This window comes from Eretmochelys imbricata, chromosome 2 (genome assembly GCF_965152235.1).
Source record: "Eretmochelys imbricata isolate rEreImb1 chromosome 2, rEreImb1.hap1, whole genome shotgun sequence".
Lineage (NCBI taxonomy): Eukaryota > Metazoa > Chordata > Testudines > Cheloniidae > Eretmochelys > Eretmochelys imbricata.
This window is the reverse complement of record NC_135573.1, coordinates 25,114,000-25,132,656: the sequence shown is the minus strand read 5'-3', so window position 1 is coordinate 25,132,656 and position 18,657 is coordinate 25,114,000. Positions and strand designations below refer to the sequence as shown.

The following is an 18,657-nucleotide window of genomic DNA, read 5'->3' as shown; positions in this document are numbered from 1 at the left end:
GACAGTTTTAGAAGTCTTACTACAGATTTATTGTAGCTTCACTGGGGCTTTGTCTACACCACACAGCTTTTAGCAACATGGCTGGGTCACCGCAGCCATGCCACTAAAAGTCATGCTGGGTAGCTGCTGGTTGTCAGCTCTCCTGCTGACAAAAAACTTCCACCCGCAACGAGCGGCATTTGTGTTGTCGGCAGGAAAGCGCTCCTGCCGACAATGCGTTATTTACACTGGCACTTGTCATGGCAAAACTTTTATCTCTGGGGGTCGGGGGCAGATTAACACCTCTGAAAGACGAAAATTTTTGTTGTTCAATTGCCAGTGTAGACATAGCCTCAGTTTCGCTAGATCAGTGACACTCAGACTGAGGCTCACGAGCTGCAAGTGGATATTTAATGTGTCTCCTGCAGCTCTTTGCAGCACATGATATTACAACACTGTGATTTAACTATTAACCAATCTAAGTTATTAACCAATCAGGCTGCTTTCACCATGTTGTTAACCAACTGTAGTTGATAAAAACAACGCGGTGGCTCTTTTGGGTAACGCTGATCACTAATTTGGCTCCCGAACCACTGAGTCTGAGTATCACTGCTCTAGATGAAGCCTACTAGATTTCTCTGTGCTTTATTAATCTTTTTCTAATGAGTGATAAAGGAAATGCACAGTATCATTCTAAGGCTGACATTGCAAAAGATCTTCTACAGAGAGCTTGCTGTTCCTTCTCTAGCAGTAGAACTGAGTATTCACATACCCACTTTCAATGTCCTTGGCTCTTCATAAGCACAAAGTCTCAGTGCTGCTATGATTAATTGAATAGGAAAACCTCTAATCTCTAAAGAAGGTCAAATCTAGAACAGCATGAAAAGCACATTCCTTTCAGTGAGATTCCCTCAGATATTAATTGTCTAATTTCTGGAACTAGGTGGACTCTGCAATGACTTAGTTATATTGTAACATATTATGGAAGAGCTGTGTCTTCTGAAGGATGTAGATAGATTGTCATATCGGACAAGATATCAATACACTTCCTCCTTTAACCTATAAGCATCTTCATTTATAAAAGATGGGATACGCACAGAGCTCCTCAAACATCCTCCATTTTCCCGTTATACATTTTAAAATCCTCTGTATGGGGACCTTCTCCCTCTGTACAGCACGTGCATACTTCAAATACTACAGAAATCATGACTACCATCAACCCCTCCACTGGCGAACCCTGTGAGTTGTTGGGGACTCCAACACCAAGTTATAATAAAAAAAGACCACCACAATATGAGCAATTTATGGTTGTTTGGTCCTATGATTATGTTCCTGGAAATAGCATTTTTATAAATCATGACTTCAGAGTGAGTAATCAGTAATGATTTTCCACTGTTTGGTCAGGTAACTCATTCTGCCACCTTTGCTCAAGCTCCTTATGTAGATCACCACTTGTTTCTACCCACAGGCTTGCTAAATCCCTCCTTTGGTTTGAAAACCATCCCAGAGTTTTGAGGTTTAGCCAAACCTCTCTGGTCTAGAATTTGAATTGGAAATCTCACAAGAGCTGCTTCTTGAGCCTCTTCCAAGACTTTCTGCTTCCAGCCAAGCCAGAAATGCCACCAGAATAGTCTGATAGTTTGCTGCCTCCCACCAAAACTAGGAAGCAAAGCGGCACACAAACAAAAGAAAAATTAATGGGTTTCAGTTAGATTTAGGTTAGTTCACTTTTTGTTTAGATGCATTTAGCCCCATCTTTGATAAATCCATTTGGTCCACCTGTATTCCTATACATGTATTCAGAGAAGCCAGGTGAAAGTTATTCACTAAACCTCTAAATCAGTTCATTCCATAGTTCAGCAGCAAAACCATTTTTGAAAGATATCTATACCACTTAGCTAAGTGGTATGTGGAATCAGCTGTAACCCACAAGAGTGTCATACTTACTTTTGAAGGCAGGATACATTGGAATGATATTTGTTATTAGAAAGGCATCATATTTAGCTTCTGCAGAGGAACTTAGTTCTGAAAGTCATAGAACAAGATGTGTTAACATGAAAGTTCCTAGTGAAAATCTCAGAGACTCAAGAAAAATAAATTAAACAATTGCAGGCAGTAATCAAAAGAAAGATGATCTTCTAAATGAGACTCTGGATTAAATTAAAACAAAATTTCTTATTACTTTGCATGACAGATGGACTCAGAACAGAGGGGTTTTGTCCATGTTTCAATCTTCCACCAGCTAAATTTGTTTCTATTTTTGTACATTCTCACGTGGTGTGATAATTGTGCTGTATTGTTTTGCAACTTTTTTTTTTTTTTTTTAAAAGGCTCACACTTCAAGGCAGAATAGAGTCTGTTCAGAAAAATCAAGAAATGATCCATCTCCCTACTGCCTTTAGTTTTGTTACATACATACTCCTTTTAAAAACCATTTCAACCCTTCCTTTAATAAGTCAGAGGGGAGGAAGTCATCCCCCAAGGCTGCAACCGTCTGCTCAGACATTAATTCCGACTGGCATAGCCATCCATTCCCCAGAGACTGAAGAGGTGGAAAGCAAGTCAGTCAGCAGAGCCTAAGATAATCATTTGTACAATATGCATGAAAAATTCTTGATCTCTCTTTACAGACAGAGAAATCCATTCTCATTAAGTTTTCAGACTAAACAATTTTGGTTGTGACATGTAGTAATAGTTTGTTAAAGATTATGACAAAGAAATTCAGACACTAGGTGTGTTTCTCTAGGATTTTGAATTGAATACTGCTGGCCAGATGCTCTGCTGGTGTATATTGGCGTAGGTACATTGACTTAAAGAGGAGTGAAGCCAAATTTTGCCAGCTGAGGCTCTCTGCCTTCATCATTACTGCATACACAATAAATACCAGGTTTCAAACTATTCAACCAGTATTTGATGGCACAAAATGGCTCTTTTGTGATCATCTTATTTCATATCCATGGATTTTAAGTCCAGAAGGGATCACTGATCTATGGCCTGGGTTAGGCATAAGGTCAGCTTATAGAATTCCAGCCTGTAATTTCTACATCAAGCTCAGTTTCTAAGAAATGCTGTAGCTTATATAAAAGTAAGACATCCAGACTTGACTTGAAGATTGAAAAAGATGGAAAAATCTACCATATTGGTAAGCTGTTCTAATGGTTAACTACTCTCATTGTTAAATATTTATATCTTATTTCCAGTTTTGAATTGGTCAAGTTTCAAATTTAACTTTCAATCACTGAGGTCTTGTTTTGTCTTTGTTTGCTAGACAAAAGAGCACTTCTCTATTTCCAAATATCTTCTTCCCATGCAAGTAGTTCTGGACTGATCAAATCACCTCTTATCCTTCTTTTTGATAATAAAGAGATTGATTGACAGCTGAATGGATATTTGAGTTACTGAACTTTTCAGAAGCAGAGAGAGAACTGAAATTCAAACAGTAGTCAAAATCATGTACAATTAAAACGGAGTTACTTTTAGCTGATAATAGTTCCATTGGGTTACTACGATCTCTCCACAAGAAATAATTGTTAATACTGAGGCTATCAAATATCTGTTCTGTGACACCTAAAAACCCTCAACCCCTACAGATCTTGTGCCTTCTTTTTCCTAGGAAAAAGTTTCCCTAACTGATAAGAAGAAGCTCAAAAATCTCTATGGAACCAAAAGTAACTGCATACAGAATATCTCCTTTATATTCTACAGACATCCTATTTAAAAACTTACGAGGAGGAAAAAGAAATCCATAAGTCATTTGTTTATCTGCTCTGTAGGCTGAACAGCTCTGACTGTTTCCTGGAGAAATGCGCAGATCAGGCCTCACACAGTTAGAGAGATGCTCAGGGACACCAGATACCTCTGCCTGCATTGAAAGGCATACATGGAATCAACTGTAAATATCATTCCAGGAAAAGTAGTCAGAAACAAGAGAGTGTGACTTGTTTAGGCCTAACATCAATAAAGAATGTTATGTGAAGCATAATGATTTCAAACAGTCAACAGGTAAGATGAAGGATCCTCTAGAATATAAAATATATCCATCAACCTTTATAGTAAAAACCTGTTCCATGAGACAGTCTACTTCAGCAATCTATTAGTAGGAATTCCCATTGGAAACAACTTGATAAACTAGAGGATTAAACTAGACATTCTGTTGCAGAAAAACAAATCCTGGGTTAAGTGTTGGGTTTTTTTTAAAACCAATAAGCAAAGCAGCATATGGTCCTTAAAATTCCATTTTTCATGGAGAGTGGAAGTGCTCTTTATAATGGAAATCTATGTTATTCCAAGTAGGAAATTCCCTGAAGGAAAGGGAATTTTAAGACTCCAGGAAAACAGGTAGTAGTAATCTTGTATGTCATTTTTCAAAACCAAAGATAAATCTGACCTGTTTTGAAATAGTGTATGATGTCCAGAGAGGCATCAGGAATGTTTCACTGTAACCACTTTCAAAGTCTTGGTGATGTAAGATATTGTATTTGGTACGATAAAGTACTGCAGGACGTCCGTACAGGAGGTGTTTCTCTAGAAATTGGAGGAAGTTACATTAACTTATATGTAACACCTAAGAAGAAAAAACCCGGCCAGAATCAATGTGTCCAACACATGTCCATTTAAAAGGCAAATCCCCTGTGTAGCACCCAGTCTAAATAACTGAGCTGACTGCTACAGAAATACAGTAGTTTAGACTTAAAAAGGATAAAAAGAGAAATTCTTCCCATCTCATCCCATCCATCCCCCAAACACAGAACGGCAGAACTGCTCAGATTCAGAATAGCTGTGGGGTGAGTGCCTCAGCAGAGGAACTACCAGACCTGCAGCTCCATTCTGGTCTGCTCACATGCAAGTAGCCTCCAAGAAGCTGGTCTCCCCTGTGTAGAAAACCATGCCCCCTCTAAACAGCAGTGGTGAAACTTGACAAGAATGTCAATTTTAGCCAGCAGCTATGAGTCCAGGGAGCCTATTTCTTTTTGGAAACAACCTGTGCCAGTGTTTCTGAAGTGATTTTTTAAAGAAGAGGGAAGTGGATTTGCAGTTTGAGAGAAATGCATCCGATGAAGTGAGCTGTAGCTCATGAAAGCTTATGCTCAAATAAATTGGTTAGTCTCTAAGGTGCCACAAATACTCCTTTTCTTTTTGAGGATACAGACAATTTAAATCTGATGACTGAAATTGACACAGGTGCTACAGTAGCTAAATTTCTGAAGACATGTACAAGAACAAATGTATTCATAGTTTACTAAGAAAAACTGATAAAATGTTGAAAAAAGTTATAATCAAAACAAGATCAAGGTTTCAGGATGCCTGCAAGTACAGTGGTACTTGTTTGCTGTTACCATTAATTGGTACAAAATGAAGTATTCCTTCAGTAATTAGCAGAAATTGGTTTAAGACAAAGTTGTAGTAGCATGCCTCCCATGCTCTACTGTTAGATTCCATAGTGAAAAGAAAAATTTAATTCTGTTTTTGATGTGGACATTGGTTTAGTGATAGGTATAACAGCAGAATTATAGGTAGTTAAAAATGCCAGACCAAAATTTCATCAGGTGCTTTATGATGATAACCTGTAGAAAAGCAATTAAACTTGCAGAAGCAAGGAATAATTTTACCCGTTTGTATTACTAGAATTAAGGAAACTGAAAGATCTATGAAAGCTACACACACACACACACCCCCCCAAAAAAATCACCGTAAATGCCTGACTAGAAGTAGCTCAGGATCCAATTCCAAAAAACTGGAAGATTTGCTAAAGTAGCAGGGAGAATTTACGAAGTTTGGTCCGGCTCAAGCTAACACACACACGGCTAACGGAATTTAGCAAGATTCTAAAAGGAAATAGGACATTTATATTGATAAGAATATTCAGAGCTATTATAGGTTAATGTTAAAACAAGTTTTGGCAAGGAATACAAAACAACAGGCTTCAAATTGAGCCAATCTATATTAAGGATTAGGATGCCATTATCCTACATCTGTCTAACATGGAGTTTCTTTCATCTTCTTCTGACCACTATCAGAAACAGAATGCTGGACTAATGGACTTTAGGTCTGATTTAGGAACTGCCAGACTATGCTTCTAAAATCTACACAGACACTACAAGTGCATGAGTTTACTGTATTTTATAAATTCCCATTAGCTACATAGGGCCAGATTCTCTCACCCTCCTTCACACTGACTAGTACCTTACTCCTCAAGAATCCCCACTTAAAAAACATTTGTAAGCGTGACAAAATAAAGCCCTGTGGCCTTGATCCAGCAAAGCACGTGCTTAAGTTTAAACATGCAAATAGGCCCATGGGATCCTTATATAAGTAAATATTAAGTAAGGTCAGGGTTTCTGTTAGCAAACTTGGTACAGAGGGAGGTTGCAATGGCAAAGAGTAGCCGCAGCCTCCTTCCCAGAGGAACAGAACAGTCCAAAGGGTGGATGTGACCAAGGATGCATTGGGAAGGTAAAGCTGCCTTGTCCTGGTAGAAATGCTAAGGGAAAAATCAGATGGCAGCCACCCACCTTGCCCCTGCACCATCAAGAGTGAATCTAGCCCACAGGCTTACATCTTAGGTAAACTCATGTGCTATTTGGTAGAGTTGTAAGAAAAGTTGGTTTACTGTCCAATGCAGTGTAATTAAACCAAAAATATTATTTTTCCATTAAAGCACCAATACAAATATAAAGAAAAACATTCATATATTTAGTCTGAATGTTGATTTTAAATTTAGTAAACAGTCACTGAAAATGAAGAAAAATAAATGTTTTATTAACCACCATGTCCTTACCTTCTGTTCCTCTGACATGAAATCGCTTATTGAGTTCGTCCAACTTGTTCTTTATAAAAAAAAATGTAAATGAAAAAAAGATTAGCAGCTGAACCGTAAGGGCATTCTCTGACATCTCATGTTCATTATTTATTTAGCAAAGTAATACTAACGCTCTAACACCCTGACTGTGAAGGACACATTACACTAAACATTCCAAAGGGTATGAAAGATCCTTAACGGCAAGAAGGATCAAAGGGATACTTAAACATTAGAGCCTTCTCTTAAAGTGAGAACATGCAATATATCCCTAAGCTGCAGTACAAGACAATTATCCTTAATGACACCAGTATGAATAAATCCATGAGTCTACCTTGTCATCACATGTACAGCCCAAATCAAATTCAGATGCAGAAAATGCAGCTACAGGATAGAGCGGCCTTGCAACTTCATCTGGCATGGTCGGTTTATATGCATTGTTCCTCAGCAAGTGATTTAAACTTCCATGGGTTCCATTGTTAGGAGCAGGCTTTAATCCAAGCAGATCTGACAAGACATCAAACACAGAACCAGGGTTCTAAAACTGTAAAGGTATTCCAGTGTATACATCAGTACACAGTGCCCATTTCCTACATGGCTAGAAACAAGACACCAACTACTTTACACCCATGAAGTAGAGAGAGTTACTTTTAACTTAACCAAAGAACAATACTAAGCCTTGGTCCACATCAGAGAAGCCTGCTTTGCTATTCGTGTTGAAAATTCCCGTGACAGGAACAATAAGGTTTAGTCTCGTAGCTAGGTGGAGAAACTACTACTACACCACAACATTACCACCACCGTAACTCCTAGGGCACGTTTACACGGAGGGCAGGGAAAACAGCTGCAGCAGCGAGTCTCGGAGCCCAGGTCAACGGACTCAGGCTTGCGGGGCCCACACTAAGGGGCTAAGAACACTCACCTGGGGAGGTGGGAGGGGTCAGAGCCCAAGCAGGAAAAGCTACATTGCTATATTTAGCCCCATAGCGCCAGCCCTGCAAGCGGATCCGAGCTCTGAGACGTGCTGCCGTGGGGTATTGCGGGTTGCAGAGTAGATGTACCCCCAGAGGCTCCAATCAGGATCAATGCCTCAGAGGGCAAACCTGCAGCATACTTGGTTAAAACCGGATGGTGCTATCAGTCTTAAAATATTGTGATGCAGCAAGGCCAGAGGGCAACAGGAGAGTGACAGAGAGGAGATATGCAAGCCCCAGGATGATGAGAGCCTTATTCCCTGTAGAGGGAAGAGAGGTTGCTATAGATTCATTAGAGCACCTGAAGCCAATTAGCGCACCTGATAAAACCCCCCTGCCTCAATCAGACAGTTGAAGCAGAGTGGTTTGGTGTTGGAGCAGAGAGCAATGTGGAGGGAAGCAGAGGAGAGTTTGGAGAAGTGCTGTGGCAGGCCAGAAGACCAAGACCCTAGGAAAAAGGAGACAAGCTTGTGCAGAGCAGAGGGACTCCACAGACAAGGGGTTGGGAGAAACCTGGCCCAAGCAGAGAGGAAGGGCAGGAAGCCCCACAAGCTGAAGGGCCGGAGAGGGAAGTAGCCCAGGGGAAGGAATTGCTAATTCAAGTGGTTTGCCGCTATCCCGAGGGCTGCTGGGCTGGGACCCGGAGTAGAGGGCAGGCGGGCCCAGGTCCCTCCCTCTCCACTCCTTCTCTGGGATACTAGTGGGACAGTTAATACTCCAATTCAGGGGTGAGAAATGGCGCCCTGAACTCCCCCCACCCAAGAAGAGAAAATGCGGGACTCATCATAGGAGTGCCAGCAATTTGCCACAATACTAAAAATCAAACTGATATAGAGCATTTAACAACCCCAGGAAAAAACTTTTTTTTTTTTAATCTTTCATCCAGAATTTCCTGGTACTGTACAAACATTAAACAAGCCACATAATACCACTGACAGACAGGAAAGTTCAATACTGCACACATTTGGAGAAGAGTGAACAGACACAATGTTATTGTGATTTGCACAAAGGCACATGGTATTAATGATGGTAGTTCTGTTCCAGTGTGATCTCTAGACTGGTTCAGATCTGAAAGGAAGCATGGTTAAAGCAGGAGACAAAGTAAAAAATTATCTCGGGTCATTTCCACCTCTGCTATTGACTTCTGAGACCTCAAGACCAATTACTTAAGGGAGACACATTAGCCTCCCTATCTATAAATGGGAATAATTATATATTAACACAGGTGTGTTTCATGTTTATAAATGAATATGTGCAGCTTTTTTTGGAAAGTTTTATTGTAAAAGGAAATGTACATTAAAGACAGGATCATAAAAATTATATTCATGCATGGCCATATCTAACTTCTCTACTTCATTGCTGCAGTAAGAGTTCTGAAAACAAATATCACCAACAAAAGGCACAGTAGTGGCAAAATAATGTCTGAGCTGCCACACATGAGATGCGGGGGCAGAAGCTCTCTCTGGACACAAGTCTCGCTCCCAGGGCTAATAGAGACTAGACTGTAGCCCTCTATATTTGATATCCGAGGAGCTGCCAGCAGAAATACACGTGAATGCACTTTACTGGCCAACTGTTGGAGACGAACAAAGATAGGCCTCTGTGCAGTCTGTCCTTCCATCCAAAGGGCAAGTGACAGTGCAGTGCTAGGGGAGAAGGTAGTGGCCCAGAACACAAGCATAAACTGTGCCTACACCAACCTCTGAAAACTTTGTTGGCAAAAGTAGTTTAGAAATGGAGTAGCTTACCACACATAATGTTGTAAAGTTCAATATTTTCAAATGGAGGTACTTTGGTCTTGTGCTTGAATGAGGGACCATAGCCTACAAAGACAGTCTTCAAAGAAGAGAGAAACATGGTAAAAGAATAAGTTTGCTTTAACTCTTAAAAAAAATTTCCAAGACTTCAAGTTTCTCCCTCCAACACACACACACACACCCAATTACCCTCCCAAAAAGGATTAGTTTGCTGCTTATACCTGCATACTATTGATCTTGTTGTCATATCCGTGATCGCCATGGAAGAAGCATTTTCCTGATAGTTTCTTATAAACATCCATGGATTTCCTACATTGAAATGTAAAATCATAAGAATTATTGCTGACCTGACAATGTGGTTTCAGAAGAAGATTAAAATTTAGGCTGCGATTTTCAAAAGGAGTTGCAGGGAGATAGAGTTTAACTCCCTTTGAATGTCATGGGGATTTGGGCACTTAACTTCTACAGGTTCCTTTGAAAATTCCAGTCTTAAAAACACAAAAACAGTGACGTCGTCTCTCAATTATACAGAAACTTTGCCCTAAACGATCCTAGAGCAGTTCACAACCTACAATCACCCCTACACCGGAGTCAATGCGCCACTCTGATGCACCAGCAGCACGCACTACTTGGGACAAGAAGTGAATACCATACCCAAATGAAACTCTAGGGGGAAGTTAAGTAGGCAGTTCTCCAAAGGGGACAAAAGGGGTTATAATTTTGAAATGTATTAAAATCTTAAATGGGAGTTCATTTCTCTCTTTCCCAGTGATGCTCCATCAGCATTAAATATATTCTACCAAGGAAGCGATGGATTTGGACAAGCACATGGGTCCTGCCATTACTCTCAAAGTCTTAAAACTGAATTTTGCTCAGTATTTTAATAGATGTATTGTGACATCAGTTCTTTTCAGAAATCCCCATTGACAACTATAAGCGTTTCTGCTTAAACGGATGGCGCAATACAACTTAATGCTATGCCATTATTTAAGAGATTGAAAAACTTGAGACATTACCTGCCTGAGATGTACTTGAAAAGACACCAATGCATATGGAATAACTAGCACCATCTATTGTTAGCCTTTGGATAACTTGCCATTCCCAGGTAGAAGCCCTTCCCCACTGGGGACTCCCATAGCTTGAAGCTGTTTAGGATCATGTTGCCCTAAATCAGTAGCATTCTAACAGATGCTTCTTAGAAAGTCAGAAAGCACCTTTGTAATAAATTACAATGCTATGAGTCCTTTTCACCTTCTTGCCTACCACAAGATGAAAGAGTAAAGGAGAAACAGACCTGGAGAGAAAATGGGAGAAACTCAGAAGGAACAGAAACATATAAAGAAAATAAGTGGTAATCAGAAATAATGACTAGCTTTGTTACACACTAAGGTTTATCAGCATTATCACAGGGGCTGCCTAGCAGTCCAGTGGGCTGCCATCCTAAAAGTCAGTTTGTACACCCGTTAGAGGATATTCTCTCAGAGATTTGGCTTTTGTCCTCAAAACTGGAAGTGATGTAATCAGACCTGTAACTATTACAGAAAGTCTTTTCCTGGCCATGACTATAACATGAATTACAGTTACATTAACAGAGGAGGGGATGCACTCATTAAAAAGGTAGCTCTTAAGAGCAGTAGCAAATAATGCTGCCAAAAGGAAGTTTGAACTGAGATAGAAGGGGAAAAAATCTTGAGTAAAATATTCCTTTTACCTCTCCTCCCCATCCTATATCTAGAGCTGTTTCGGAATCTTGCAACTATTTTTGTTGGGGGGGGGGAGGAATGTCAGAATATGATGATTGGTATAAACCAAAAATTTTTGTGCGAACATACCAGTTTTGACAAACAACTTTTGTTGGGAAAGGTTTCACAGGTCAAAATCAGAGAGACACATTGACCGCAGAATAGCCAAGAGCCTAGTGGTTATGGCACTCAACTGGGACGTGGAAGACCCTGGTTCAAGTCCCTAGTCTGAATCATAAAAAACCTGGAAAGGAGGTCATGGGTTCATCCTAATGTGGAATAAGAAAAATTCTATACTCCAAGTTTCACAGAACACGAAAACTGCTTCCTGTCTAATTATGTTGGATCATATTAAAGAAGTTCTGCATTAAAATCACAAATGAGTTTGATTCCCCATAGTTTAAATTTTAGGGTATTACTAATTAAGAGGTCTCTTGGTTTTTAGTACTGTTTCTCTCCCTCTACGTGTGAAACTTGCAAGCTGCTAATTGTGTTAGTACATTCTAAGACAGAGTCTGTTCTCAAAGCAATTCTTTGTAACAACAACTACTCACACAGAGAAAGACTCAAAGCAATATTCTGTAACAACAGAAACAGCACCCAGAGACTCCCTGCCCTTTTGTTGTATTCATCTCGCTTCGTTAACAATTGCGATTAAAATAGAGATAAAGGATGTATGTGGATGGATGCTTGGTGTGGATAATAACTGAATGATCAGGGAGGTGCCAGCCTAAGAATGCAGTGTCCATTGGCTGAAGGCGGCGTCAAGTGGAAATAACCAGAGGATCCCCAGAGGGCAGACTGGAATCCACCCAACAGCCTCAAGAATGGGAGAACCAAAGAACAAGATAACATCTGGCAGCACGGAGCCGTCAGGAATGTGCCATCTGCTGATTGATTCAGCAACAGCATGATGAAGCAATTCCCATAGACTGGCATAGGAAGAAATTCCTATAAAAATGGACTCTGGAAAGTGAGAACTTTGGGGTCTGATTCTGCAAACCAACTTCCAGGAGCATCAGATGAGCATCTGACGAGGCCCTGCTCCCTCCTCATGTCCAGGCCACCTGGCCAGTGGTTTGGCATGAGCAACTCTAAGGCTGGTAACTATGATAAACAACCTTGCAGAACCTGTGTGTGTGTGTGTATGAATGAATGTGTGAATAAATATGAGATTGAATGGAATGTTATAGCTATAACTAACTGCTTACTATGATTCTTTCTGTATTCACAATAAATGTGATATTTTGCCTTTTCCCCTTTAATAAGGTCCTGCTGGTTTTTATTTTATTGGTATAAAAGCTCTACATGTATCAATAAAAACTGTTAAGATGGTAGGTTTAAAACCAGAATTTAATTCTTTGAAATTTGAGAACCATCATCAGAAATTGTAGAAAGAACACTTGTGACCTTGCCTACTGGAGTTACATCCACTCTGAAAAAGCAGTTGGAATTTCCCATTCAATGATTTAGTAGAAAGATCTTTGCATTAATACAGGAAGATAAGCACAAGTGTCAAAGACACTTATTAGACAGTCACGGTGGGTATCCTGGGACCGACACAGCTGCAACTATACTGCATGCAAAGACACTTATGACACACTGTTTGACTGGCAGCAACATAGTCAAAAGAGCACTACCAATTCTTAAAGACCCTCACAAGAGGTGGCAAGAATATAAATCTGTCCTGTTCTCTACCAAAAATACACTGACTCAGCTTTATGAATAAAGGACTGGCTGTACTCGATTTAATATATCATTTTATCAACAGATCAAAAGGAAAAAACAAGATATTTTAAACACAAAAGGATGTAAACACTAGAAAAAGATTCCTCCTTTTCTATTGTCTTTAAAAGCAAAGTAATGGTATAAACTGCCTGCCTCTCTAAATAGGATTAATTTTTTGCCTGGCTAATTGCTAAATATCTTAAGAATATTCAAAACTGCCAGTAACTAAGCTAGAGAAGGCAGAAGAGACCAAAAAAGCACCGCACTCCACACACACACTACAATTTACCTTGCCACATGCCATCTTCTGTCCACCAATAAGTGAATATCCTCAATTCTTCTGTTGTAAGCATAGTGCAAACGCTTGGGAAGGTGTTGTTTCAAATAAGGTTTAAAGTGCTGGTCTGGCTTTCTACACTGAAACACAATTGTAAGAAGCTATGTTGTTTCAAGTCATCATCACTAGTGTGGCTTCAACCATAAGATCTGCTTGATTTCAGGAGTTCAAGGTTATGTATAGTAGACATATATCCCAGATCTTGCACAACACTCTACAGGACCATATTTGTATAAATAGTGCACTGATACACTTCCCTACGGACAAGTGAGTTTTGAATTATGTTCTATGCACATCTGACATCTTTGTTCTCGCTACAGAGTGTTCTTCAAAGCAGTTTGCGAAACTCCACCACATTTTCCTCAGTGATATGCAAAAGGGTTCATATCTGACCAAAGCTTAATTTCAGAAGACTCCTGAATAGATAGCCTTTCCAGAAATATATGTAAAGCAGTTTGGCTTCTACATTTGATAAATCAGTATATATTTAATGGGAATTTCATAAAAACAAGGTTAAGGTTAAGGGATATCAAATGGATTTTTTCTGCATCTTCCAAGTACTACTAAAATGTTTACTCATAAAAAGGTTACTTTCCATTTCTGAAGGAAGGAATAAATCGGCTCAATTCAGGGACTCAAGACCATCAGGAAGATTCTGGCTGTGTACTACCCAAAAGGGTTATAAAAGCTACTACAGCAGCAAACAGGGGATCTCATGACAAACATTAATCCCTACCCATGAAGGGCCCTATTTACCACTCTATCTTCAGCCTAATGCTGGTTTTCTGACTAAAGAGTGAGCACAAAATGATGAATAAAGCCCCAAATTAACATGTGAAATGAACAATATACTGTAGACAGATATAATATGCCAGTGCTAAATACTCACTGTGAGGTTGGCAACAATTACTTTAGGGTCATCTGTTAAAAGAGAGACACAAAGACATAAAACAGTCATCTGTTTATTGGAGTTACAAAGTAAGCACTCTTTTCAGGAGTCCAGGCTCCTTTTAAAAGCTATCCTCTCTTAGCAAAAATGTGTTAGATGATGTGCAATACAGTACACCTTTAATGTGTTTTTCCTTAATTACCCAAATTTTTTATAGCAGCATTAATCAGTGTTTTACACTTTGGACCTGAAACTAAATACTCATAGAAATAAAAATTTTAAACTAACATCTTGAAAAGCATCTATCTAATCTAACAAGTAGGTAGTCATATCTGAGAATTCGCAAAAAGCTTTCTGTAAGAGTATTTAAGTGCAAGAATAAGCATCTTTATAAGCAATAATTAATAAGAAAGCTGTGGTTCTTTTGGCTGCTTTAGCATTACACACAGCTGAATAAGTGACTAAATGAAGTAACTGAAAAAACATTCTGGGCAAGCCGTGGGACTTCACTCTATGCAAGCTGCACTACCACTTGGACAACCCACATTAAATTCTCAGTCTCACTTCTTACAGGGCCAGCTAACAGAATTTCTCAGCCCCCGGAGTAGAAAACAGAGTTGGAAGAAAATGAAGTACCTTGTCTCTCAACCATATTATTTTGTCTGCTTAAGGCATGATATTGATTGGCTTTGAAATGAGTCACATTCAGTCTCAGGTACAATTCACAGGCACATACATTTCAAAGATGTAAGAATGAAGGTAGTGTTAAGGCATGAAATAGTGGAGGAGGGAGAAAGTAGTTAGGTAATTTGCCATTTAATGTTCTGTTCCAAATCCCGGGAATGCGTCTATTTATTTTGTGTTTGAATTGTCCATTTATAAGCAATTACAAACATTCGGGGAGAAGAGGATAGAAAGAGACCCATAGAGGAGATGAATGCATGCAAATGGAGGTGAAAAACAAAACAAAACCCAGAGGCACTGTGCCAGGGATTAGCGAGGACAACTTCTCTTTGGAAGTTCTCACCATGCCCCAATCAAAGGAAAAGAACTTGCTTAACATCAGGGAAACTGAAAGAATGATTTTTCCCATGCTATTTCACTTCTCTTTGCATAAGAGTAAAATATAGTGCATCTAATTATCTGTAGAACTTTAATATGGTAGCGCCTGATCCTACTCTGACTGAAAACTGCAGCAAAATTCACTGGAGTTAACAAAAAGGACAATGGAGGCTTTTTTAAAAGTTCTCAGTGGAAGATACACAAATATATTCACTCATCTAGGAGATAATAGGCATTGGAAGATCTTTAAAAAAATTATAACTGAAAGTTTACTAATAGTTTTGGTAGACTCTGCAAAGAAAGAATTTAGTCTTTATGATAGCCCACCAAAATCACAACATAGTACATTCAAAAATAAAATGGTGAAATACTTTTAGCCTATGACGTGAATAAATTCATTGTTATGCTCTGAAAAACTTAAGATACACATCAGTGAAACACTGGTATTTGAAAACAGATCTTTACCCATGTCCCTTAGACAAACATCAGAATACATCTGTTCCTAGTTAAACCTTTAATCTAGGTATGGATTTTAACACGTACCCATTGTCTCTGATGTCCTTTTGTATTTTGTGATCTTGAAATATCTCAATCTGGTCTTTGCACAACCAGATACATCTTCAAGCAAATTTTCCCCAGACTGTTTCAAATGGTCTCATGTAGGGCTAACTTAGAACTCCAAGCAACTTCTTAAAAGCATGTTGCAAAAAACCCAGATTTTTCATATACTATCACTGAGCCCCATTTGCTCAAATTCACACTTCACCGTTTTCTCTTACCCACACTCTGCCTTAGCTGTACATGGCTGCCAAATATCTAAATATCTATCAGTTTTTTGGCCACAAAAATGGGAAAATGAATGGATTCATAATTAAGACTACCACTTGACCAGTCAATAGGCCCTAGTCAGTAGGCCATATTTAATAATTTTTTTTTTAAAAACAACATTCTCACTTAGCATCCAATTCTGCAAGGTGATGAACTCCTTCAAGTCTCACTATCATTGATAATGGGACAACTTGTCTGGATGTGTTGTTCTACCTGAGTTAGAGTTGCAGAATCTTGGCCTCAGTATAGTACGATACTTGTAAAATCAACTTACATTTCAGATTATTATTAGATCGAGGGCGAATGCGTCCTAAAGACCCAGGCACCAATACAATATCTTCTACATTAGTCAGATAGTTACTCAAAAATTCAGTTCTTTCACAAGTGGTGTCCTCCATTCCTGTGGAAGGGAAATAAGCCTCCTTTAGAAAAGCACTGTATCTTGAAATAAGCTTATTTCCTAAAACAGAGGAATCAATCTCTGGCTTCAGAGCAACGGTTCAAAAACAAATATTCCTTCTTCATATACCCATCCTATTCCTCTCTTCCTAGCAGGTAACCTACCTCAAGTTTATGGAAAGACTACACTGTCACGAATTAGTCATCAAGAATGGTCACTGGAACTATTCCACCTGTTTCAATTCCCAAGGAACTGTCAGACACATGGACACCTTTGTTTGTTTTCAGCTTTCACCAACATCAAGCTCTTTTAGCTAATGTCTTCTCGATGGCAGCACTGATAATCACCAACATTAGATATTGTTTAATAACAGAATTATGGCTGGTGCTTGCACCTATGTGCACACAGAAATGCCAGTGTCAGAGCAGCAATGCCAATCACTACATCCAGGGAGCGTACACTTGTTATACATCCTGTTTTAACTCCCAGAAGCACTAAGATCAGCTCCTAGTTTCAAAGTTATTTTTAAAATACAATTTAAAGAGAGGAGACACAAACACACAAAGGTATTGTATCTTGGTGGTGTATTCTAAACCAACTGTAGGTAGAGTGAACAAAGTTGTTACCATCAGAGTTATTTTGTGGCCAATGAGAAGTGTATTGGTGGTCTCAATCTAATTCTTAGTGAGTAAAACTCAGAAGCCTGTAGACAAGGAGTAACTATGTTTGGAAAATAAACTCTCCCCAGAACCCCAGCAGTCATCCCCTCCACATCAGGGAGGAGACATAACTGGTAGAGAAACCTGTAGCACAGTGCTGTACCTGTTTTGTGGACAGAGAGTGAACTTTACTGTCCAGGCCTGTTAATCTGGCACTTCACTCACACACAAAAATCTTATCTGAATAGCATGGTATCCCATAGCAAATCATGACTCATTTAGTGTACTATTACTCTAATTAAAGACCTTTAGTAACCTCTCTGAAATGTTATGCCAAGAACAGTTCTACCTCAAAAACATACCCAAATTTGATCTCAATTTTCCTTCTTTCGCCTATAGTATTTTCACTGGAGTTTCTCTCTCTTTACTAGGAATTCTTATAGTGAAGTTTTCCCTAATTTCCAGGTGACAGAGACCTTTCAAGTCATGATTTTCCATTTTTTATCATTCTGCCCATTTTTGCCACTTATTCTCTCCCTGATCCAATATCTCTTGTGGGCATTTCTCCTTCCTCCATAACTCTTCAAAGCTGGGCCCAGTCCCTCATAACTATCCCAACTTTGTTCCTCTGTATGTGACCAGCTGCACTCCTAATTGCCATGGAAACTTACTGTTCCAAAATTCTACTCCTACAGTCATTAAAAAGGGGATGAGGCTTCTACACCATTTCTTTTCCAGTTAACCTACTTTTAATAAATAAATAAAACAAAACGAGAGACATGGGGACAGACTGCAGCTGTTCACACTTGCTAGGGAGCAGGTAGGAGATATTGTACATTATTTGTGTGTTACACCCCAAAATACAAACAGGCTTAATTCTGAATGAATGTGCAAATAGTTAACCAAATAGTTAAAATAAGAAGGAATTCCTCCACAAGGTAATCATCAGGCAAATTAAAAGTTGGGCTTACATTGTCAGTGTCCTGTGAATAAATATTTTTCCTTTTAAAAAGAATTTTTAAAAATAGGATGTTCGTTTAGGCTCCGATCCAGTAAAGTATTTGTTGTGTGTATAACTTTAAGCACAGTGAAGCTCTGGCAATTGCTCAATCATCAGTTTCTATCCATATTTACATACTAAGAAAGGACAAGTAAGAGTTTTTACCATGGTCTCCAACAAAGATAACATTGACACATCGATGTAGTTTCAGCTGCTTCAGTCCATCCATTAATTGTCCTAAAGTCTTGTCAATATCCCTTAGGGGATTTATCATCTATACAAAGTTTGCAGAAAGAAAGGAAGTTAATCACCATTGCAATGCTCTCTCTTTCACTATAGGTGGAGCTTCCTCAGCAAAATTCTTGTAGGTTAACTTTCCAGATCAAAAGGCAGATCCTTGGCTGAGTAGTTATCACCCTGACCTAATCGTCATCTCCTTTCCTATGAGCTTGATTTGATTTCCTCGAGGGAAAGATACAAAAAAGAGTCTTCTATTGGGATGTTGT

The 18,657-nt window shown here is 39.1% G+C and overlaps 1 protein-coding gene across 1 annotated transcript in view; it reads right to left on the bottom strand.

The window, feature by feature from the left end:
• ENPP2 (ectonucleotide pyrophosphatase/phosphodiesterase 2) overlaps positions 1-18,657 on the bottom strand; it is a 67,089-nt gene that overhangs the window by 7,566 nt on the left and 40,866 nt on the right. Inside the window, exons 13-23 of the mRNA XM_077808662.1 lie at positions 18,317-18,425; positions 16,367-16,492; positions 14,203-14,234; positions 13,266-13,393; positions 9,728-9,815; positions 9,498-9,585; positions 7,110-7,282; positions 6,758-6,806; positions 4,367-4,503; positions 3,706-3,841; positions 1,927-2,004 (exon numbers count right to left, since the gene is read on the bottom strand). Coding sequence (XP_077664788.1) covers positions 1,927-2,004; positions 3,706-3,841; positions 4,367-4,503; positions 6,758-6,806; positions 7,110-7,282; positions 9,498-9,585; positions 9,728-9,815; positions 13,266-13,393; positions 14,203-14,234; positions 16,367-16,492; positions 18,317-18,425 — 1,144 coding nt within the window. The remainder of the gene's footprint in view (positions 1-1,926; positions 2,005-3,705; positions 3,842-4,366; positions 4,504-6,757; positions 6,807-7,109; positions 7,283-9,497; positions 9,586-9,727; positions 9,816-13,265; positions 13,394-14,202; positions 14,235-16,366; positions 16,493-18,316; positions 18,426-18,657) is intronic.